The sequence below is a fragment of the Hippichthys cyanospilos genome, chromosome 16, assembly GCF_059441005.1.
Source record: "Hippichthys cyanospilos isolate Australia breed blue-spotted pipefish chromosome 16, RoL_Hcya_1.0, whole genome shotgun sequence".
Classification (NCBI taxonomy): domain Eukaryota; kingdom Metazoa; phylum Chordata; class Actinopteri; order Syngnathiformes; family Syngnathidae; genus Hippichthys; species Hippichthys cyanospilos.
In genome coordinates this window covers 17,285,823-17,308,824 of record NC_142384.1, presented here as the reverse complement: position 1 = coordinate 17,308,824, position 23,002 = coordinate 17,285,823, and the positions used below count along the sequence as shown (strand labels likewise).

General features: G+C 49.5%; 3 protein-coding genes and 1 non-coding gene across 4 annotated transcripts; 1 reads left to right on the top strand and 3 right to left on the bottom strand.

Annotated features, from left to right (window-relative positions):
- Window positions 1-219: 219 nt before the first annotated feature.
- Window positions 220-2,059, top strand: jmjd8 (jumonji domain containing 8). Its single transcript, XM_088437889.1, has 9 exons — window positions 220-435; window positions 505-600; window positions 710-758; window positions 964-1,060; window positions 1,133-1,201; window positions 1,293-1,412; window positions 1,487-1,554; window positions 1,624-1,758; window positions 1,867-2,059. The coding sequence occupies exons 1-9, from the start codon at window positions 317-319 to the stop codon at window positions 1,945-1,947; spliced, it is 834 nt and encodes a 277-aa protein (XP_088294015.1). The 5' UTR covers window positions 220-316; the 3' UTR covers window positions 1,948-2,059.
- A 1,555-nt stretch (window positions 2,060-3,614) lies between these two features.
- Window positions 3,615-11,975, bottom strand: kpnb1 (karyopherin (importin) beta 1). Its single transcript, XM_088437850.1, has 21 exons — window positions 11,643-11,975; window positions 10,951-11,009; window positions 9,654-9,836; window positions 9,322-9,522; window positions 9,086-9,238; window positions 8,943-9,002; window positions 8,793-8,882; window positions 8,202-8,312; window positions 7,844-7,945; window positions 7,537-7,761; window positions 7,279-7,470; window positions 7,068-7,198; window positions 6,807-6,954; window positions 6,668-6,739; window positions 6,448-6,592; window positions 6,300-6,382; window positions 5,692-5,799; window positions 5,481-5,624; window positions 5,180-5,285; window positions 4,158-4,272; window positions 3,615-4,068 (listed from the first exon to the last, which is right to left on the bottom strand). Exons 1-21 carry the CDS (start codon window positions 11,680-11,682, stop codon window positions 3,843-3,845), a joined length of 2,694 nt encoding a protein of 897 aa, XP_088293976.1. The 5' UTR covers window positions 11,683-11,975; the 3' UTR covers window positions 3,615-3,842.
- Window positions 4,999-5,141, bottom strand: LOC148411054 (small nucleolar RNA SNORA79). Its single transcript, XR_015868283.1, has one exon. It is a non-coding gene; the product is annotated as a small nucleolar RNA SNORA79 (small nucleolar RNA).
- A 1,084-nt stretch (window positions 11,976-13,059) lies between the features above and the next one.
- On the bottom strand, window positions 13,060-22,719 carry fbxl19 (F-box and leucine rich repeat protein 19). Its single transcript, XM_088436093.1, has 12 exons — window positions 22,650-22,719; window positions 22,342-22,543; window positions 21,016-21,204; window positions 19,819-19,962; window positions 19,663-19,749; window positions 19,404-19,565; window positions 18,642-18,674; window positions 17,485-18,572; window positions 17,135-17,298; window positions 16,720-16,881; window positions 16,164-16,400; window positions 13,060-15,834 (listed from the first exon to the last, which is right to left on the bottom strand). Exons 3-12 carry the CDS (start codon window positions 21,187-21,189, stop codon window positions 15,596-15,598), a joined length of 2,490 nt encoding a protein of 829 aa, XP_088292219.1. The 5' UTR covers window positions 21,190-21,204; window positions 22,342-22,543; window positions 22,650-22,719; the 3' UTR covers window positions 13,060-15,595.
- Window positions 22,720-23,002: the final 283 nt, after the last annotated feature.

Genomic DNA, 23,002 nt, shown 5'->3' with positions numbered 1-23,002 from the left:
AAAATCAAGCTGTGTTTCGATTTTATTGTTTGTATATAAAACCAAAAACAAAGTGAGTCGTTTTCCCTATTTTTATCTGGGCTATAACGCAATGTATGATTACTGAAAGAACACGGGACACGCGTGTCCGCTTTCCGTTTACGCAAAGCGAATGGTCAAGAAATTCCCACGATCTCATGTTCTCTGAATGCAACATGGCGAATGTGTTTGGTTGTGATTGGCTGCTGACCAGGAAAGGAATTTTTTTGGCTTGGGCTTGACTGGATGCTCGTCGCTCCTTTATACGTCAATTATTCATTTTGGGAACATTTGTTGAATGGACCTCTTGAAAGTTTTACACCAATTTCTTTCCCACTTGGCTCTGCTTTTCGTTCTTGTTTTGCTCGGGGCGGAAACGCTTACTGATTACCAGAAAGGAGGCGACGACGGCGGCTGGTTTGTTTTTCTCAGTCGCACTACATTGTCGTAAAACCCAACACGCTTTTAATACGTGTGTGCGTTTAGGTCGTGTGAGTCTCACCTGAGTGTGGAGGATGAAGGTCCGTGTAACTTAGAAGTAGTGAACGGCGTCACGCTGTCGTTACGCCACTTCCTGGACAGGTGAGCATCACCATTATGCGCATGCGCGTGTATTCCACGTTACGCATGCTCGTTACCTTGCAGAACGCCTAATAATGCGATTTGTTGTGACGTCATGTTGTTTCCATAGTTATGCATACCGCACACCGGTGGTGATCACTGGACTCACGGACAACAACGTACGTTTAGATTTAGACTTATTATGATCTTTACTTTTGTGCGTTTAATTTTGTTTCAGGTTTTGTATGTTTTGTTTGTATGTGTGTGGCTAATGTTTTATTGGTCTAGTTTGGCTTTGTTTTGATCTTAAACTTGCGTTTGTCGTCTGTGTTAGTTCTTTATGGTTTCTTTTTCGAATTGCTCATGTAATAATTGTCCTTGTAGAAATTTCGCTCTTTGTGCTCCAAGTTGAATTTACTCTCAACATACGGTGATCGACAAGTGCGTCTGAGTACGGCTAACACGTATTCTTACGCTAAAGGTAAGCCGCCGCCGCCGCCGTCGTCGTCCCGTCACGCTTTGCAGGCCGCGGTGTGACGTCATGTGCCCACAGTGGACGTGTCCTTCAGGGACTACGTGGATTTCCTCCTCAGGCCTCAGTCGCCTCACGTCCTCGGCAGTGGTAAATTGGAGAAGGCGGGGTTTCCGGGGACTAGATTAAACACAAATCACAGATCCAAACTTTGTGGTTTTGCCTATTTTTTTTTCAACAGACACATTGTACATGTTCGGCGACAACAACCTGAGCGAGTGGCGGAACCTTCTGGACGTCTATAAGCCGCCCCCTTTCTTGCTGCCCGCCACTGAGCGAGCCTTCAGCTTCGGCGTCGCCGGTCTGTCTCAGCGACTTCGGAAACAATGAAGGAGCGCCGGAAGTTCCTAAACTGTCCCTGTCGTCGTACACCAGGTCCCGGGACCGGCGTCCCCTTCCACTGGCACGGCCCTGGATACTCAGAGGTCATCTACGGGAGAAAGGTCAGTCGGAGCAGAGGAGCGCTCGCACGCTTGCTTCCGTCGTTACTGAGTGTGGCATTTTGGCACCAGCGCTGGTTCCTGTACCCGCCGGATAAGGAGCCCAAGTTCCACCCCAACATGAGCACCCTTTCATGGTTGAGGGACGTCTACCCGCAGCTCCCCCCGAAACAGGCCCCGCTCCAGTGCACAATCCGACCCGGACAGGTAACCCCCAATGCCCCCTCGGCATTCAGATTAATATTGTGTTTGTGGAAAAAAAAAAAATATATATATATATATATATATATAAATAATGGTATTTGGTGCCTTCAGGTGCTTTATTTCCCTGACCGCTGGTGGCACGCCACGCTCAACCTTGATACCAGCGTCTTCATCTCCACATTTCTGGGATGAAACTGACAAACGGCACTCATTATCAACTGCTGACCTTTCACCTTTTGACTTGCATCTTATTGATGTTCACGTTTGATGTCATCCTTTTTAAGATTAAACACCATTGTCTGTGTTGCTGTCTTGTTGTAAAATGTGTGAAGGACGCGCGAAAAGTTTGGTACAATATAGACTTTTATTAGTTCACTCATTAAGAAATAAAAGTCAATGACAACTCAAGTTGAACACGTCAACACAGGAAGTTGTTCTCCCAACAGCTGCCACAGCTCACCAAAATAAAAGCCCCGGAAGGAAGCGTTTGGCTCGGCCGGGTGTTTGGACCGCAAGTTGGCAGGTCCAAACGCGCATCAACACGACTTCCTGTTGGCGAGCAGCGGTCGGATAAAAAAGAAAAAGTCAACTGCCTATAAAACAGCAGCTTAAAATGACAGCGTGAAAAAAGTGTCCGAGTTCAGAGTCCGAAGTGAGTCCAGGGTGTTGAACGTAAAAGTGAAAAACAGGACGTGTTTGGGCAATGTTTCAGATGATTGAATTTTTTTTCTCAGAATGGAAAAATAGAAGCTTTAACAAACGTCTTCAATTCTCAAGCAAAAACGTTGAGTGACCCAAAAAGCCAAACCAAATGCAGCCGCTTCCTTTGGCACTCGCCCCTCAAGTGCTTTGAACGTGAAAATACTTGGTGCCGAGTTGGTTACGGGCCAATGAACGGAGGTGGGAACTGCGTGGATGGGGGGGCGGGGCCGCGTCGTCCGTCTGTGGCGTTCCGGTGCTCGGAATCGCCAAAGCAAAATAAACGGTCTGCGATTTCAGCCCCTCTGCCACCGGCAGGGTCTTCACGGCAATGCAACTGTAAGGCGGGTGCGTGTGGGTGGGCGGGGCTTTTATTCAAGGGAGGAGTCAGTTGTCCACAGGCTGTCAAGAGGGGAGGGGGGGGGGGGCAAGAGGAGGAAAGAAGGGGCCCGGCGGGCCGCAAGGTGGTGATGTCATCATCTCTCATACGCAGACACTCGTCATCATCATCATCCTCTCACGTCAATCGGGTTGAGGCGTCGCCAGGCAGACGACGGCGTCCATTTTGTCCTCAACGTCCGTCCAGACGTCCGACGCGCACGTGCCGCTAACCCATCGCGCCACACATCTGATGCAAGAACAAAACAAAAGCATGTAGTGAACAAAAATAATAGATGCAAAATAAAAAAAACCCACACAATTTTTTTTTCAATGAATTGATGAAATTCACCCCCCCAAAATTATTTAAAGTTGACCAAATTGGTTAAAACCAATATAAAAGTTATATTTCAATGCACCCAGCAAGCATGTTGCTGAAAAACAGGAACTAGATTTGGACCCTGGATTTCAGCATTGGTATATGCCAAGCTCATACATTTTGAAAGATATATTGCAATAAACTGTAAAAACCTCTCTCTAGGGCTAGATTTGCTACACAATATTACTGCCAAACTTGGGGTGGTGAAGTGTACTCTAAGCGATTCCATTGGCTGTTCTGCTAACCAATAAAATTGGGTCACATGGTGCTCAATAAAAACGACATCAAAGTGGCGAGGTACCGTTTCAGGATTTTCGCTTGGCTTTCCCATTCGACAAGTTGCTATTAATTGCTCTGCGATTTTGACTTCACAAAAAAATCAAAGTTCAAGAGAGAACCAATGTTATAGTTTGCATATTTTTACAACTTTATTTACAAAATACAAATTTCTCCAAATCTTGGGAGCACCTTTAAATTAACAACGTCATTTTCGGACTGAGCGACATCAAAACGGCCCCCGAACGTTTGAACGTATCTCGGCAGCAAAAAAGTGTAATTCGACGAGGCGCTGAAGGTGTGGGCGACTTTTGGCAGATTAGTTCAATTTTCATGCGAAACAAGCAGTTGCTGCTCAAAATCGAATGGTGGTGGGTCTGCTGGGGATCGGCGCCTGCGTGTTGATGCACGGTCCCGACCAGGCCTGGCTCTTGAGCTTGCGTAGCTCCTTGGTGGCCCAGGTGGCCAGCGTTTTGGTCCGGCTGGTTTTGGAGCGCCGTCCTTCCGTCAGCAGGTCGTTGATGAGCGGCCGCGCTTCCACCAGCTTCATCACGTCTTTCCCGAACGCCGTGCACAGGTCGCTGAAGCACCGGTGCAATTTTGGGTTCATTGCCAAAAAAATAACACGCACACACACAAAAAAAAAAACGGTAAACAGGAAGCGACTTACCCGATGAGTCCGGCGGCGTTGGCCACCACCACGTCCGAGTGGTCGTCGTCCTCGGCGATGTGATGGATGAAGGACAGGATGAACTCGACGCAAGGCTGCACCAGCATCACGTCGGCTGGCGGCAGCACAACAACACGGCTCCGTCATTTCTTGGCGCGCGGCTAACTTAAGCGTTCCGCATGCATTAACGCTATCTGAAATGGCCACTGGAAATCCCTTTGTGGTGATTCTGAAATAGGGCTACATGGAAGTTGAAGCTTTCTCAGTGCTTTGACGCTATGAAAAGAGTAGTTTCCAAATTTAGAGCAAATTCATTGGAACTTGAATTAACTTCCTGCTAATTGTGTTCTATTGTTGTTTCCTTGCGGCTTAGTGGCCCAGTGATTAGAGCACGTCCACTTCACAGTTCAGGAACCCGAGTTCGAATTCCTGTGTGGCGTTTCCATGTTCTCCCAGAGTCCGCGTGGGTTCTCTCCGACACTCCGGCTTCCGCCCACGCTCCAAAACCACGGTGTGATTGGTGTGTGTGTGAATTGTTGTTTGTCTCTGCATGCCCTGCGATTGGCTGGATGTCAGGATGTCCCCCGCCTACTGCCCAAAGTCAGCTGGGATAGGCGCCAGCAAGCCTGCGACCCTTCTGAGGATAAGTGGCCCAAGAAGATGGATGGACGATGGATGTTTGCCTCGTCAAGTTTTATACAAATGTGTATTGTCATTACAGATGAGGTTTTTAACTTAGAAATGGATGGCCTATCAATATTTTAAAAAATAAATAAATAAATCCTACCCATCACCACAAAGGGACTTTGACATTGTGGCCTACTTTTCGGGCGAATGGCAAATTTGTTGGGTCCCGCAAAACCAGCAAGCCGTGCATTTTGGCGCTAAGCCGGCAGCTTTCTGGGTGAAAAAGACCCCAAACTTCTCTGCGATGTCATCAAATCCCCCTGTTCGAACTGCCAGCAGGAAGAGGAACTGACATCACGCATGCATACGCGGGGAGGGAGGGGAGGGGCTCTTACAGTTGACGTTCTCCTCGTCTCCCTTGAGCCCCTGAATGATGCCGGTGTACGCCTCCAGGCAGCCCTCGCGCAGACTGTTCAGGTAGTCCACCATGTCGTAGTCCGTCTGACGTGCGCGCGCACACACAAAAAGCCAAGCTCAGGGAACATTCTGCAGCACGGCGGCTCAATTCTTAGCCACTGTCTACTTCATCAGTAACAGCGGGATGTAAAGAAAACGTACATGCAAAATCAAACACGAGTAGTTTCTTTTCAAGCTAGCCGCTTGCTAGCAGGAAGAGACGAGCGGCGGGCGGCTCACCTTATCCACTTGAGCCAGCGAGGCCTGTTGCAGCGTGTCCAACACCACCTCCAGGTACTTCTTGAACTCTCCGCCGATGGCCATGGCGATGTCGCCGAACACAGACAGAATCTGCGGCTTCACCGACCGGTGGACGTTCTCGTTCTGCGCGCGCGCGCCAAGAGGTCAGGAGGGAAGGAGGAGATTGGCGGGAGGCGAGCCTTTCACTCACCCCGAGGTTCTCCAGGAGGAGCTGCATGATCTCGTCGCAGTAGATGAGGATGTTGGACGAGAGCGCTCGGCACAGGTCGCTCACTAAACCCACCGTGGCCAGGCACACCTTCCGGAAAAAAAATACATCGAGAAATTAAAAATGACAATTCCCCAATCCAAACTATTTGGAAAAGTATCTTAGACAAGCCTCAAGCAGGGCTGCCCGAGTACTGTGCTGGAGAATCCCTATCCAAGCTTATTTCCTTCAAGCGACACAGCGGATTCATCAGCTCATCAGCAAGCTTTTCTTGAGCCCGATAATGTTCCCCATCATTCCAATCAAGTGCGGTGCTTGAGGGAAACACTGAAAACAGGGTCTAGTTCTCATGAAACGATATTACATGGGGGGTGGCCATGTCTGCTATAGCTACGGCGCTGCAGTTACCGTAATGCCCCTAAAGCTCCCACAGGAAAATGACACGCTCCATTTTAAACCCCAACTAAACATATGAAGTTCATCTGAGCACACTCTGCAATAATGGAGTCATCTTTTTTACAAGGTCAAAGGTAGGCGTTGTGTGAAATAGGTGACGGACCCACTAAAACAATTCATGAAAGCCTTACTACCTGATATTCTGCATAATTCTTGAGCCCGATGGTGAGGAAAGGTTTGAAGGCCTCCATGTACTTCAGGAATTCTGCTCCCAGAACTGCAACAGCGAATCAAAAAATTAATCTGACATAAGAAGAAAAAAGCCGTACTTGCCGGCATTACCTTCAACCAGGGTGGAGACGGCCATGAGCGCCTCCTGTTGCACGCCTCCGGAACCGGCCGTGCTCTGGAACATCCGTAGAAGCGATGCCATCACCACGTCCGAGATCTGAAGGGCGTCCTGGTGCTGCACTTTCCGCAAAACGTTCTGGGAAAGCGCCACGCCGACGCGTCAGGGCGTCGGGTTGTCGGCGAGCGGCGGCGAGGACGGGCGAGGGCTCACCTGGAGCGTGGCGCACAGCAGTGACTGAAGATCGTTGAACTGGATTCTATCTGAGGTGCTCTGTATGTGCGACTGTGAATGCGAGAAGTTGCATCATTCTCACGCGGGTCTTCTCGCGAAAGATTCCAGTGACTCTCACCTCCATCTGTAAAACCTGCTGCAGCCTCTCCATGATGACCAGGGTGGTCTTCTGCACGGCGGGGTAACAGTCCTTGGCACTGTTCTTCACAATTTCCATCAGCGCCTCGTAGGCGGCGGAGCGCAGGTTGTTCTGATGGCCGTCGGGTCTGCGCGGAGCGGCGGCAACGTTTGACAGCTGCAATCGGGCTAAAGCGGGGCTCCTCAAACTTTCTGGGCCCGAGGGCCCTAAGGGAAGCAGCGGGGCGAGGCCAAGTCCTACCTGTCCGTAGTCTCCAGCAGCTTCTGGACAATGACCTCAAAGGAGGCCGACAGACAGTACGTGCTGGGCTCCTCCTGGTCCTCGGCCGCATCCGTGGCCTCGTACGCCGCCTCCGCCAGCGACGTGAAGGCCTGAGAAGACGAGCGCGGGCCGGGCGTCAGCTTCTCGGGGCGGCGCGCCGGGCCCGGTCGCGGCGCCCTCGCGCGCTTACCCAGCACACGTTATTGGCCACCCGCGGCTCGGCCCCCAGACCCTCAATCAGGCACTGTAGCAGAGGCGTCAGGTAGACTTCGTTGATGACCGCCTCGGGCAGCAGCTCGCAGATGCGGCCCACCGTCCACGCCGTGGTGTCCCTCACCACCACGCCGGGGTCCTTCATCAGCTCGATGAGCATCGGCATGGCCTGAGCCGAACAAAAGCGAAGTGTCAAAACCGCGGCCGGATCGACGCCGGCGATCCGGAGACCTACCTGGATGACGAGCGGCTTGAGCTGGGTAGGCTCGGGTCCTTCCAGGATGGAGCCGAAGGCCATGACGGAGGCGTCGCGATAGCGCCAGTCGTGGTGTTTGATATTGTCCTTGATGAAGGGCAGGATATGCGGCACCACATCATCCTCGCAGCAGGTGGACAGCAGCATCAGGCAAACGCCCGCCGCCTTGCACGGGTTCCAGTCGTCGTCGTCGTCATTCTCGTCCTGAGCGCCGCCGAATGTTAAAACGTTAGCGCCGGTCGAAGGTGAGCAAAAAGATAAGCCGGGCGGGTAGGCCCAACGTTACCTGCTTAATGAGGGTCTGCGTCAGGATGGGAACAAGGTATTGCAGCGCTCCCTTGGCGTAGAACTTACTGGTGTGCTCTGGGGGGCGGCCCTGCTCCGACGCCTAGTCGGCACAAGGACCGCAAAGAACGTTCCGTCACTCATTTCCTCCTCCGTCAATAGGAAGGGATTTTAATGCTTAGTGATTATATAGTTGACCGAGACAAAACAATTGAGCATCCGGTGGTTAGCCACCCCCCCAAAGACGTATCAAAGCTCACGCCCCCCCATTTGAGAAACACTGACATGCAGTAAAACCATTTAATCGGTTTTCAAGTAGCCATTGATTACTGACGCAATGTCAGGACGTGCTCACCAACCTCAGTTGCCTCAATGGCGAGGTCCATCTCCTCGTCGCACACATTGGACCAGAACTCGATGCCCTGCAGCGCCACTTCATCGATCTCACTCTTCATCGCCTCAATAGTGATCTGGGAAAACAAATCTGAGTTTGCACACTTCATACCGGCGCCTCCCTTTTGGTTCGGCACATGCTTTCGAGTCACTAGGAGGCCCGTGCGACCGGGTCGGTTGAACGTGTCGGTTTGGACCATTAAGTTGCCCCTACACGGTTGCGAGTCACCGGGTCGGTCCTGTGTGTAGTTCTGGATGAGGACGTTGGTTGAAGGTGAGGGTCCGGCTCATCAAGTTAGCCCTACATGTTGTGGGTCTTTGATTATGCTTCACTGTTCTGGGTCATTTATTTTGTCCTGCATAAAGGCTGAGCTTGTCCTAAAACGGTTCTGGGTCACTAGGCTTGTTCTGAAATATAAAATTGGTCTTGTATGCGGGATCAGTATTATTAAATAGGCGGTTGAGCGATTTGAGGTCACTTCCGCGCCGCTAGGTCGGTTCCGAGCCGCAACCTTGCATGACTTGGGGTTATTGAGATTGTTTGCAACTATGCTTACCGCAAACAGAGCCGGGCCCATGTAGGCCTCCATGTACTGGTAGTACAAAGACATGATCTTGACTAAGTTCTGAAGGGCCGCCACCCGCACCTAAAGAAAAGGATCACAATCAGCTCCGCGTGAGGTTCCGGCGCTCCCGGCGTTACTCACTCGGGTGTCCGGACACTGCGTGGCCTCGCACACCACCTGCATGATGACGTGCCTCTCCGTCTGCGAGGCGAGACACACCGCCGGCAAAGATGAACAAAGGAGCGGGCGGGCAAGTTAGCGGCGGCAACGTAGCGACGGCGCACCTCCTTGTCAAAATTGGCTTTGGTGAACTCCAGGGAGTTAAGGAGCGCGTTGGTGGCGGCCAGTTTGACATTGTTGCTGGGCTCCTCCTTCCTCATGCCCTGGATGATGGCTGTCAAGATCTGGTTGGCGTTTTCCTGAAGATGCTCGGGATCCTAAAGACAAATCTTCTTGGCTCAACTCCGTTTTATCAGTTCCACTCGTACTTATTTTCACATGGCTGCCGACGGCCGCTTACGATGTCCTGGCAGATGTAGCCGATGGCCTCCAGGGTGGACTCCTTCATGTGTTCGGTGCTGGACGGGCCCGTAACGTTGGCGACCAGCTGCGGGATGAGCTCGGGCCACTGGTGGACGGGAATCTCTGCGCAGGCGATGCCGGCCACACACTGCGAGGCGGAGCTGGGCCGGTACGTTTCCGTGCCTAACGTCTGCAGAACCTGAGTGGCCCGGGGGAGAAAGCGTCAGATTAGGGATCGGGTGACTTTTAGGGCATAAGGCTGCACGGGATTTGAAAAGTCATCGCTCATTTTTCCTGGTGCATGCCTGCCCGACCTCCCAGTCAACTTACATAGTTTTTGATCTGGCAGCGAGCGTTTGCATCCACCGCCAGCCATCTTTGCTGGTACTGAGCTTTGACGTCCGGGTCTTTGGAGGTCAGGGAATTCTTCACTTGCAGGCCCGCTGCCACGCGAGCCACCTGCGTGTTGCCAGGGTTGGCCAACACTTTGGACAACTCCACCAGGAAGGTCGGCTGGTAGGACAGGGAGTGGACAGTTAAATTCAGCCAAAAGATGTATGAAATGATAAAAAGAGGCAGCGAGCGATGCATTGTGGCTTCATGACTATCATCAAGTTATAAAACGTTCACATTCACAGTAGCCTCTAATACCAAATTACTAACCAATGTCAATCTGCATTGTGATAAAAACATTACCACTATCGATAGAAAATATGATTGACAGAAATTTTGATTGGAGGGTGTCTGCGAGAACACCAGAATCCTGAACTACAAGATATTCCATGGAAAACGGGCAGACGGCGTGTGTGGGCTAAATTATTTGTGACACCATTACAAGCAGATAAGAACTATTTTTGAGCCTGTTCTTATAATAGCTCAAAGATGGAACGCTGTAGAAGTGATCAATTGAAAACAGAAACTTCAATAACATGGCACGTTTACAATATGCGTGTCCTTTTTTAAAAAATAATACTGATAGCTGTTGTAAGAAATTACTCATAACATACAACTAAAAGGTAATTTGAGCAGAAGCAGCTATCACTTTAAAAAAAAATGTTGGTGACCCCAGATTTTGTTTTTAGCTTTACAGACTTTTCATAAATTATCAATTGTATTGCAGGGAGGTGATGAGCGAATGCTTTCAAAAGCAAAGTATCTACACTCAAATACATCCATAGTTCACTCATCCATAGTTGACACTCTGTAACATTTATGAGTTTAGCAGACTTTTGTGGAAGCTCATGCTTAATTTTTTTCTCCTGCTTACACGCAATACCTGTGCTAATATGAAGTTTAAAAGCCAGAAAAGCATAGTACATTTGGGACAGGAATAATCTTAGTATGAATGCATTGTTAGGACCAGTGACGTAATCGATCCACAATGCATTGCGTGACATCAGTCTTTTAAAGTTTCACCAACATCTAAAATATTTGACACGCTTTTTGAGGCCTAATGTGTCGATATGCCCCATTGTCACATTCGGCGATAGGAAAGCGTTCTCAATTGTTCGAAGATAAGACACGTCAGGTTTTGGGTGTAGCCGGGAGATCCCGATGCTAATGATAACGCTAACGCAGGCGGCTGGCGGGCTCCGCGCACGCGCCTCCGCCCGCCCGCCCTACTCACCAGGTTCTCTATGGCCGCCTGCTCCAGAAACTTCTGCGCCGCCTCCAGCTCATTCCGATCTGCACACAAGCAATCGCGAATCCATGAAAACGCCCCTCAAACTGTGCAAATCAATACAATGACACACGGCGAGGATCCAACGTGCGCGCTTGTCTGTTAGCAAGCTAGTTTACACGAGCCGGTAGGAAGCGACGGACCTATTGGAGGCATCTAAAAAGTTTACGAAAACACTCGGACGTTGCTTAGACGACACAAAAGTTGCTTGACATGCCGCTCGTCTTCCAAGTGCTCGCAAAAGAATGTTGGCGGCCAATTGCTACAGGCTAGCATGCTAGCTGAGCCGCTAACGGCATGGGCAGGGGCGGAAGAGAAAAAGTCTTAAGAAAATAACAAGTCCGCGTAGGAACCCTAACCCATATTTAGAATTTACCGAAACATTCAACGCGTGCTGGTCAAGGCCGAACCGGCCGACTCGCGGCGACTGAACTCCAGACGGACTGCGCGAGGAACGAGTCGCCGTGAGGCCGCCCGTCGCGGTTAGCACAATGTTAACTAGCCGGCTGGCTAACTAACTAGCTCGCTAACAGCCCCAAACTTTCACCGGTCGCCCGGAGCTCCCCGGGCAACGGAGGCCTCGGTGCGGAGACGGCCAGACTGTACCAAAAACCGGATCAACGCCAAACGGAACTCGCCTGAAGAGATGGTTTTCTCGAGGATTGTAATGAGCTCCATTCTGTCGGTCCGTCCGTCCGCCGGCGTCCGGCAGCCGCTCGCGCACCCGTCGAGAGTTTGGCTTGGATAGACTGACTCGTTCCGCTCGGTAAATAGGCGGAGGTTCCTCGGTTATGGGCGTGGAAGGTTCGCGAAAAGCTTGCTTAGGGCTTGATCTGTTGCTGCTGCCGGTGGTGATGATCGTGGTGGTGGTGAGCTGAAGCCGCCTCGCCGCCGCCCGTTCGCATCGCGCGCTCGCTCGTCTTGCGTCGCGAGGGAAAGGCCGCGCGCTCCCGGCCAGCGGAAGGATATGGCACCCCTGGGCCGCGCGCGCTCCCAGTCGGCGGAAGGATATGGCACCGCCGCCGATGCATTCAGGGACCGTCGGACTTGGTCAGTGCCGCAGGGCGGAAACCCAAGCAACGAGTTTCTTCGCAGTCTCCGGAAGCTCGGCTCGTTTCAGAACTGCTAGTATATCTTATAGGACGTCGGTAGAGATGAAGAATTTAATTAATCTCGTCGTTTTTGCAACGACGACAAACGCGAGTTGATAGCCTCGGCAAGAAGATGGAGCATTGAATGCAACGGAGGGAACACGTGTGTTCCTGTTGTCGGCGAGGGCGCGTGCTCGTGATGATTGCTCGTTTCTTAGTTGGGTTTACTTTATTTAAAAAAATAATGACGACGTTTGACTATTCGTTTTGCTTGAAGGGCCGAAGGGAAAGACACGGTGACATCAGTGGCTCATGACATAAGTAACTTTACTTTGAAGAACGCGTCACCATCATCACCTTATGCCCGACGAGCCAGTTGACGTCACACCTTACTAGTGCAGTGTCACGCCCCCAACTCCCCTTAACTGTATATCGTCTATGAAAACTCAAGTACAGCACCGCAGCGTGATATTGGTAGTCTTAATCAAATTAAACATATCAACCTATAACAAAGAATAATTAAACATCGTTTTGTCTCTTTTTTTTAATGCTTTTAGGCATCCTGGTGCGCAAAACAAAAAAAATGAGCACCATTGCCTCGTTGTTGCGGTTGTGCAATGACACTTTGTTCTAGTAACGCATAAATAAAACAGGTTCCATTTAGTTCCACTGTGGCACATAGGATTTGCCAATCCTTTGTTTGCATAGCGTTCAACAGATAGTCTTGATCTCTGGAAATGCAGACAAAATGCAAGATTTTCACTTGCTTATTCTAAGCATGTTTATGTTGCATTCACTTCTTAAAATAGCAAAAGTGTTTATTATAAAGATGTCAACATGTGTTGATATGTCTGTGGTTTGTGCGTGTCCTATGACGGCCAGACGGTCAGCTGGGTAAGACCCCGTCCCAGTTGAAGAATGCAAAAGCCTGCTAAAATAAAAAAAAAAAAAAAATGCAGCAGAATAAAAAAAACAACTCGTTGCTTATTTATTTGTTTTACAGTAGTCACTCATACATCATAGCTGCCTTGAGTTGCTCTTTTGTTTTTTCTTCCAACTTCCCTCCTCATCTTCCCATCGAACACAACAGAATGGACAAAGTTTAACAAAACAATCAAATCAAAACTTTTAAAAAATGCCCATTTTCACAAGAAAAACACATTTTGGCAAAGGAGGATGAAGATCCCGATGATCCAGTGCATTCGAAAACATCCAGTAATACAAATACATCAATTCAGCGCTTGTACAGCTAATTAGATAAGAGCTAGCAGGACCTTTGTCCAATCGGATTTAAGCCTACCATCTCCTCACTTGATGGTGGGCAGCTTGGAGGCTGGCAGGAAAAGTGGAAGTTAAAAAAAAAAAACATACACACAATCAACGTGTGAGTTGGCCAGCGAACTTGATGGCACAATATGGCTAACAGGAAGCCAACCCTGCTAGCATCCTGCTAGCCCGTGACCATAGATTTTTAGATCGCGGACCGAGATAGTTCCTGCACTGAAAATCCCTTTGCAATGATTCAAAGTATAGAATGAACTCCAGAATTCATTCTCTCAAGATTTTTATATAGTAGACTACATAGTTGACTGCAGGGCGATAACGATTAATCGATTAGTCCCTAATCGATATATAGGTATTTATTCTATATTTGTCTATATAGTTGAATGATCAACTTGATGGCACAACATGGCTAACAGGAAGCGAACCCTGCTAGCATCCTGTGCGCTAGCAACCTGCCAGCACTGCTAGCAAGTAAAATACGGACCGTTTTGACAGGCCGCTGCTTTGTCACAGTTTTGTCCGACCAACAGTCAAAGACTTATGTAAACAATAAAACAAAACAAACAAACAAAAAAAAACAGCTTATTTCAGCTTTTGGTAAGATTTTGTTCTTTGCCGTCCGTTGATCATTCTGACTTTATGATTGACAATCTGTAGGGCGCGAGCCAAAGCTGAGGACACCATTCTGCCAACATGCTAATGAGCTAGCAAATCATCCCAGCATGACGACCAAGCGACGGCTAAACTGTCGCTAACAATGTTAGCTTGCTGCTAGTCACGTTGACGGAATACATGAAGTTTGCGTGGAATGGTGAGTTGTCAAAACAAAGAGGACTTTCTCAAGAAAACTGTGGAGATCCTGAGATGGCCAACAGCTTTGAAGTGACAGACACGCAACAAACACCCAACCGTGAACACTGGAGTACGTGTGTGCACCTGCGCCGGGCGGAACAGCTGTTAGTTAGCCTAGCTTAGCATGAAACAGGAAGCGACCTCTCATATTTACCGCATAAAAACGCTTTTGTTTTACTCGTCTTCAATTACTGTTGCTAACATGCAAAAGCCAGCACAGCAAATGTTTGTGCTAAGCTAGCTATGCTAACATGAACCATCATGCTTGACGCGGTCTTCAACGGATGACATTTTCTTAAAGGGGAACTAAACCCAAATCATTTTGAACAGCAGATGAGAGGTTTTGGAGGAACTGAGTTTTGGTTGACTAGTTTTTCAAAAGCCGCCAAAAAGCTCCTATGACCAAGCTGGTCAAATTTTGATGCTAAGTCGGCACGTCGACACGGACTAAAGTAGCGCAAATAGATCACTACGGTTGAAAGCAGTAGAATAGGTTCCTTACTTCGGTAATCTTTTTTTTTTTTTAAGTTTGAAGCGCTCATTGCGCAAAGATAGCGGCCACTAAAAAAAAGCATGGTTTGTTAAAAAATGTAACCAATTACAATGCCTTTGAAAGAGGCATTTGTTGAATTAACTAGTTAATACTTGAATATGAAAGACAATACATATTTTGTGTCTTTAAAGAAAAGCGCAAGATAAATAAGATGTGCACATTTAAAATAAAACTAAGCTTTGATATCTTTGGTTGAGTTCCCCTTTAATTGTCTTGACACCAAAAGCAAGACGAGCTTAGCATCCACAGCGTTATGAGTTAGCCTAGGTTAGCCTTGGTAGCATATGGCTTAGCTTTTAGCTTAGCACAAAGACATGTTGAGAAGACTGAAGACTTCCTGCAGTTGTACTGACCAGCGAGTGAAAAGGGAAATGGGCCAAAGCCGTAGAAACCAATGTGTGGACACTTTTTTTTAAGTCAACGCACTGACTACACGGCATTTGCCTGGGACGGATTTTGTTTTTTTGGGGGGGTTTAACGCTGTGGGAAAGATTTCCCCAAGTATGGTCCATTTTGGAATTGAACCAATAGCATTGTAAGTTATGTCAACATTGGGGAGAAGATGGCGCCCCATGCCCATCACTTGATTTCCACGGCTTTCGGGGTTCGAGAAAGTGGGGGTCTCCTGGGGTATATACGCTCATTTACATGAAACTACAGTTATATACTCTCTCACACACACACACACACACACACACACACACGTTTGTACAGCGAACAAATATGTACATGCTTAGAGGTATGCCAACACGGTCCTCCTCCTCCTCCTCACCTGTAGTGTCCTCAAATGTCCCACGATGCCGTGGGGCATTTAGCTGTTCTTTAGCAGCGTCCTGTCCTCGGCTGGACAGGAATTGGAAGTAGCGAGCGTGACGTTGGGGGCGGAGGAAGAGGACGCGGACAAAGAAGAAGACGAGGACGGCTGAGCGGGGAAACAGAGGAGTTGTCCCGCTTCAGTGGGGAGCAGCGAGCACGAGCGAAGGTCCACCGTCTGCAGGGATGGACAGCGGCGCAACAGTGGGACGCTCTGCTCAGTCACCTTTACGCAACCTGACACACACATACACACACAATGGTTACATGCTCTATTTCAGTGGTTCTAGTTTTTTTTTCAATGATGTAACATATGAGCCCGGTACCCCATAACTAGTGCAAAGCGTTGCTGGATGATAAAAAAAAAAGAAAAAAGAATGCAGCACTAAAGTATAACACAATTTAGCAACAAGTTGTTTCATGTTCCAATTCATTTGCTCTTAATTTGAAAATAAACACATACTGTTCACGTTCTCCAGTTCTGTCTCCTGCCTTATCCTAAGTTTCACTGTCTACAAGCCACACAGTGTCACTGGTCATCAATTAATCGAGCATCATGGGCGTACCTGCTAGGTTGAGGTGCGTCAGGGTGTGTCTGAGCGGCGAAGCGGGCGCGGTCAGCGTGGCAACGCTGTGGTCCGACACGTTGGCGCAGTGGCTGAGGTCCAGCTTGGCCAGACGCGGCACGAAGCGCACCAGCAGGCGGGACGCCGCGTCCGTCAGGTCCAGCCCGGACAGCCGCAGCTCCGTCACATTGTGGAAGCGGCCCGCACGCGGTTCTGCACCGCTGCCGCCACCTCGCGCTAAACAACCAATTAGAGACTTGTTTGATTATTCGCAATTAACATTACAGAACACGATGCGTTTTGATTTTAGGTGTCAGTATCAGTTTGGAAACAGTGTCAAATTCAATGCTATTTTTCCCCTTCAGTGTAAATCATTTAACAAAGTGAAAAATGTTCCATAAACGTTTGAGTATTAAGGGGTACCGACCACCGATCTTTGTCCCCGAACCTGCTAAGCCGCCGCAACACAGGGCACGACGACGCCTCAGGCTTGGCAAGAATTCTAAACCGCGTTTGTGGTGATGAGGCGGAAAAAAGACACGGGCGTAGTGCTCACCTGTTCTGCTGTCCGGAGGCGAGGCCAGCAGCTCCCTCAGATGAGCGTCCTTAAAGTCATCCACACCGCTCAAGTCCAACATGCGTAAACACGAGCGCACACCCTGACACAACGCCGAGACCGCGGGCCACGCTACGCCCGCCACCGTCAACTCCGCCAAGCCTGGAACCCACACATGCGTATGTTAGTGATGGGAAGATGAAGAAACCTCATGGTTTGAAATTTAATACTGTAGTGGAGATGTATTAAATTCCCCCTGCCTCTTTGAACCAAGAGTACCATCTGAAGCAGTCAAAAAATACTGTATCACAAGTGCTCTCTGTTTGTCCATTACTAGTATATACATATATGTTGCGCACATAATTTGTGTGTATCTGTGTGCATAAAGCGAAACAAAAGAGGCAGGAGAAAGAACCTGGCAGGCGGCTGATGAGCCAGAGGAGCTGTTTCTTGGAGATGTTGGTATGTCCCAGGTTGAGCGAAACGGGCTGCCTGCGAATGATGCCGCTGAGCATGGGCGGCGTGATGGAGCGCTGCCGGCTCAGGTCGATCCGACTCCACAGACGCTTGTCGCAACACCTGCGTCGCCAAGGCAACCACATCAGGCAGAGTTACTTGAGACGGAGTGGCATACAACTTTTTTGACTTGCAAAAAAAGATGCTGGGAAATACTTTCAGTCAAGAAAACGCTTGCTTTGCCACTTTTGCCAAGCTTGGGAATGAACCGCGAGGGGCACAAGCAAACGGATGGACGGCGGGACTGACCAGCGGCTCCACGTGCGACACACGCGCATGCACAGGCACAGCTCGCGCTGGCTGAGGAAGGTGAAGACCCGCAGCCAGGCGTCACGCGTCATCACGTGGAAGCGGCCCGAGTCCAGCGGCAGGCAACTGGGTTCGGGGCAGGCAGGCGGCGGCCTCACAAGATGGCGCTCCATCTGGACGGGACGCGGAGGCGACGGCACAGCGGGGGGGCTACGCTTCATCACGTGCGAGCGCCCCGCCGCCCCTGAGCAGGGCGATGCCGCCGTGGCAGACACGAGCGGGCCGCCCCCCCGCCCCCCGTTGGAGGCGGGTACGGAGTTCCTTTGCCGACTCTTGTTGCCTTTGGTCCCGCCGCCTCCCACCCCGCCGTGTCTGTGATTGGTTAGCAGGCTGCTGGCGTTCTCCTTCTCGCCGCGCGCGCGTCCATTGCGAGCCTCCTGCATGTTGCTGCGCTGCGAGTTCGGTGCCATCTGATTGGAAGAGAGCGGCGAGGGTGGCGGGAGGGACGAGGAGTTTTTCACGACTCTGTCCGAGGGCGGGATATCAGCGTCGTCCTCGTCCATCATGGCGGCTTTTCTCCCGCGTGGCGCCAAGGCACCTCCTCCGGGCGCGTCGCCGTCTCCTCTCCGCCGCGCCTTGTCTCCAGCCCGCTCTTCCTCCTGCTCCTCGTCCTCTTCCTCAGACTCCTCGCTGGCGCTGAAGCCCAACTCCGCCAGGCGCCGGTCACGCTCACTGCGACTCCTCTCTGGCCGTCCTGGGCCGCTGTTGCTGTGGGCGACTGGAGGCGGCGGCGCAGGCGAAGATGGCGAAGAGGCTCCACCCCCGCGCAGCGAGTCGTCCGAGTCGGACTCCGAGTCCGACTCTGAGCTGGAGGACGACGACGACGACGAGTCGGGCCGGCGCTCCAGCAGGCACATCCTCTTGAAGCGCTCCAGTTTTTCCCGGTGGTGCGAGCGCTGATCGGCGCTGGACGTCCCGCCTCCTCCGCTGCCGTCGCCAATTGCTGAGGATGAGGAGGCGGGACCCAGAGAAGGCCCTCCCGCCGAGGAGGTGGGGCCGTTGGACTCTACTCCTTCCTGTTTGGGCTTCTGAAAGCAGGAAGCAAAAGTAAACAGCAGAAACCGCAAATACAAAAGCACAACAAACGTTTTGTGTACCTTTTTGAGACGTTTCTCGTGGGCAGCCTTCATCTGAAAGAAAAGACAACTTTTATTGTGAAAACAGAGGTCTTCACAATGGTGGTCCTTAGCCAGGTTAAAATAAATTCCGCTCAGTTTAGGGGTTCACACGGGTAAATGTGTGCGTGTGTGCATGCGTGCACATGTATTGAAAAATTACTTTTCGATCTGCACTTAGCAGGGAGCGGCCAAAACTCGGAAGTGACATCATGGGGCCTTCAAAAGGAGAGGGCTTGGAAGAGTATTACCAGAGTACTAAAAGCAAAAGACCAACAGTCGGAAAAAGCATCTGCACTACTCCCAGTTAGACCACTGAGCCACCTGTTCCAAATACGGGCACGCTTGAAATGTAGCACCACTCTCCCTGCGATCATCAACGCTAGAGGTCATAATAGTGGCTGATTTTTGTTATTTTATCATTTAGAAGAATTTTATTCACTGTAGAAAAAGGAGATACTTAAAGGAGCTATTTAAAGTTTTAAATATGATGCAAATACGAACATTTGTTCAATAAAGCCTCGACGGAATTGAAAATGATAGGTTTCATTTTCCCGCCAATATTTTCCCTTTCACCAAAAATAAATATTTGCCCCAAATCTGTTGTTGACCTCTTTGACCACTAATACTTTGTATCAGCGATGAAAAAAAATGTTTTGGTCTAGCTCTAGTTGGTGGTTTTTACTGGACGCGGCGCACAGCAGTGATTCGCGCTACAGAAGAAAATGACAAAAATGGCCCGACCTTCTTCTTGGGCCCCCCATCTGAGGGCAGCGTCTCTTTCCTTCTCTTGTGGCCGCCATCCAGCCTGGGCGCCTCCTTCTTGGGCGGCGGCTCGTCAGTCAGCTTCCAGCGGCCCAGCTCGCCGTTGTCCAGACGCCGCTTGGCCAACATGTCGGCTTGCTCCTGCGGCAGAAGACATGACCGCGGTGAGGGCGGCAAGCTGGGATGGTAATGTCTCCCCAAAAGCTACGTAGTTACGTTGCTGGTCGCACACACTCACCTTGCTAGTTTTTCCCTCCTTGTGGCACTTGGGACACTCCCAGCAGTTGGGAATCTCGTCGTTGATGATGCCTTCCGCTTTGCCCATCTGAGGAGATGAACGCAAGCACGTCAAGAAGGCTTCTTGTAAGCGTTAACAAGTAAGCGTGGGACCCACCTTGAGGCAGCGTGGGTGTATGATTTCATTGCAGATGGTACATTCCATCAGGCTCAGGCTGAACTTGTCCTCGTCACCTTCCACCGTGTCCTCCTTCCCTGCCTCACCGCACGCCAGACACACCGCTGTGTGCGGGAGCACGGGCTGCAAAAAGAGGTCACAGGTCACCAGCCGTGACACGTTAATAGAGCAGCGCCTTGAGACATGATTAAGCAGACCTGAGACTTTCCCCAGATGCGTACAGTTAAGTGTCATAACAGTGATTTCATACTTTTTAATTCTAATGAGTGCCATTATTCTGTGTTTGTATAATGTATAACCGAGTGCTATTCTCCCTCTTAAAAAACACACTCAACCACCTCAGAGCCATCATTTGTGTGCGTGTGTTCTAAGACCGGTTCACTGGCAGTGCCAGTTACCATGGAAACACAGCATCATTGCCTGCTGGCTTACAGCTTGCCTTCGATGCTATGTGAAGTATCTTTGCGCGTCTGTGTGCGTGTGTTATCGTGTCACAATGCGAACGCCAGGCTGTTTTTGTGTACACTTTGCAGACATGTTGGCATATTCGTTTCACCTCAAAATCTTGGGGTGCCAAACTTGTTTTTTAAATAATTATTAGATTCCACACAGGTTGGCGAGGGGAGCTAATGTCAAAACTACAACAAATGTAAATGCTACAGCAACAATCACAGTTCGCGACATCCCTTTGTGTTACGCTTCTTTGCTTCACTAAACACAAGAAAAACTGCACGCTTCGTCCAAAGGCTAACATGTTAAAAATCAAACAGGAATGAGGGAAAGAAAGAAAGCAGAGGACATTTTGTGCTACTGAGAACAAAACAGAGTGCAAGAGAGAGAACAAATATCGCAAGAGAGCACATGAGAATAAGAAAATGTAAAAGGGAATGAGAGAGAGTACAAGACAGCAAGAGGAAGTAAGAGAGAAACTTGGAGTGAGAGAAATGGAAAAGGAGCTTCGGCAAACAAGAGAGAAAAAAGGGAGAGCGAAACTCGAAGCCTGTGAGAGTTACCAGAAAAAAAGTGAGGTGAAGAGAGCGAGAGAATGAAAAAAAATTGAAACATTTCGCTAGCCACAATGTGTGCCTGCAGGCCAGTAGCTTAGGTGCAGTGTGTTTGCTTGCCGCGTCAATTGTCAAAGTGGGATTAGCGTGTGGCGTGTAGCACGCGTCTCACCGCCGTGCACTGCCGGAGCAGGCAGGACTGCTTCATGCGTCCGGGCCCGCCGAACTTCTTCATGTCCTTGCAGAAGTGACACTCGCCGCACTCGCTGCGGGTGCACGCCTGGCAGCGGCGGCACCGCGTCCTCCTGCGCCTCGCCCCCCCGCCTAGCGCCTTACTGCCCGACATCCCACAACGAGTCAGCTGCAACAACAACAACAACAAAAATGTGTCACTGCAATCGGTGCAATTTCTTACTTCAAAAAGAAATGGGAAAAAAAAAAATCAAGCAATCAGCTCTTGAAATTTAGGACTGTGCATCATCAGAAAAAGGGATTCATCACGGAAGAGACAAAGCGGTCAAAAAATTGGTTATGTTGACAAATAAGCAAGATATACTATTCTGCTGAGCTGCAATTAATTATTTTTGATAGTCATCTTTTAATTGTTTCTAGTTTTGTTCACATTTTGAGCCCTTTGCTTAAAAACTGGGCCTTGTTTCAAATTGGTGCTGCAAAACATACACACAGTGATGGTGATTCAAGCCTTGGTTTGGCCTGTAAAAAACATAACTGTTTCCACCCCGAACAATCATATTTGCAAATGAACAAATGCAAAATAAAATAACACAAAGACCATCAGTGTGCTTTCAGTAAGGGGTCTACAGAAATTTTAGGTTAAGGTATCACCATAAAAGATAATCCATTGTAATACAGTTGTCCATTAATTTCACAATTGATTAGTTGTTTATGGTAACTCAGGCTTTTTGGGTAACTTGAAGGTTTTGTAGGAGCTTTTCACAGGTGATTTCAAAGTAAAGGCAAATATTTCCAACACAAACCCAACTCCAGTTCACCCATTAAATATATACTAATAGTGTCGACATAAATCCAAGGTTGAGGCACACATTTGTTTTTATCTATTTCAAATTATTCTAATGGAAACATTGCTCTGGGTCTGAAACAATAGATGCGATCTTTAAAAACCTATATAGCACTGTTTGTATTCACAGGAAACCAATAGTGTGTGAGTTGAAAGCTGCTTGTGATTTCATGTGAAGATGCTAACATAGCTACTAGTGATCCCTGGGTCACGTGATCAATGGACATCACAAAGCATCCAGCTAACCAAGTTAGCAAGCATCAGGAAGGCAGGCAGCTCTTGAAGGATGGTAACGTACACATTCACGCGCGCAGACACACACACACACACACACACACACAAGCCCCCATCCGTATTTGGAGAACATGGGCTAACATGCTAATCCCATAGCATCGCTCTGGATTCTCTCTTGATTGAAAACGGTGCGCGCACGCGCGTACGGCCGTTGTTGTCACCCACCTCTGGCTATCGGCTCGCATGCTCGTGCCTCGCACATTAGCAACAAGATTAGCCGTCCAGGCAGCTAGCCGCGTTAGCTCGTCGTCAGTCCGTCCGTCAGCTTCCTTGTTTGGTGCAGTTGAGCCGCCACCAGCCGCCACCGACTCACACGCTCCCCATGCCGCCGCTGGCCGTCGTTAGCCTCCAGCTAGCTCACGGTCAGCTAGCCCCACGAGACCGATGTGTTATCGATAAGACAACTAATCAAAATCGATGAGGAGGCGAAGGGCGCAGTGCTGCTGCTGCTGCTGAGAGACCAGCCCATTCACCTTCTCTCTCTCGCTCGCTCACTCTCCGCCGCGCACGTAGTAGCGTGCGTGCGCGCTCTGCTTCCCGGACTTGTTCACCGCACGTGCGCGCTGATATCCATCCGCAAAAAGTAGTCCCAAAGTCCATCCTTCCCACTATAGCGTCAAAAAGCAGGCCGCGCGCTTTTGTATTTTATTTTGTTTTTCAAATTGTTACCAACCAAGCAAACTTGAAACAAAACAAACACTCGTAGCAAATAGATTCAAATCATAGAAATAAATTACAAAAACGTGCCGGTGTTATGAGAAAAAAAAATGAACGGGCATTACATTGCGATTTTCGTTCCCGATAGTGAGTGTGCGTTATGTGAGTG

Bases quoted from the DNA above. Each gene is read 5' to 3' on its own strand.
- jmjd8 (XM_088437889.1), top strand. From the start codon at position 317: ATGGACCTCTTGAAAGTTTTACACCAATTTCTTTCCCACTTGGCTCTG. The intron at 1,202-1,292 runs GTAAATTGGAGA...TTTTTTCAACAG, and splicing joins GCCTCACGTCCTCGGCAGTG to ACACATTGTACATGTTCGGC. The intron at 1,759-1,866 runs GTAACCCCCAAT...TGGTGCCTTCAG, and splicing joins GCACAATCCGACCCGGACAG to GTGCTTTATTTCCCTGACCG.
- kpnb1 (XM_088437850.1), bottom strand. From the start codon at position 11,682: ATGGAGCTCATTACAATCCTCGAGAAAACCATCTCTTCAG. The intron at 9,003-9,085 runs GTGCGCCGTCGC...CTCGCCTCGCAG, and splicing joins AAGCCAATTTTGACAAGGAG to ACGGAGAGGCACGTCATCAT. The intron at 6,740-6,806 runs GTGAGAGTCACT...TCGCATTCACAG, and splicing joins AGCAGGTTTTACAGATGGAG to TCGCACATACAGAGCACCTC.
- fbxl19 (XM_088436093.1), bottom strand. From the start codon at position 21,189: ATGTCGGGCAGTAAGGCGCTAGGCGGGGGGGCGAGGCGCAGGAGGACG. The intron at 19,750-19,818 runs GTGGGTCCCACG...TCATCTCCTCAG, and splicing joins TACACCCACGCTGCCTCAAG to ATGGGCAAAGCGGAAGGCAT. The intron at 19,566-19,662 runs GTGAGTGTGTGC...CTTCTGCCGCAG, and splicing joins AGGAGGGAAAAACTAGCAAG to GAGCAAGCCGACATGTTGGC.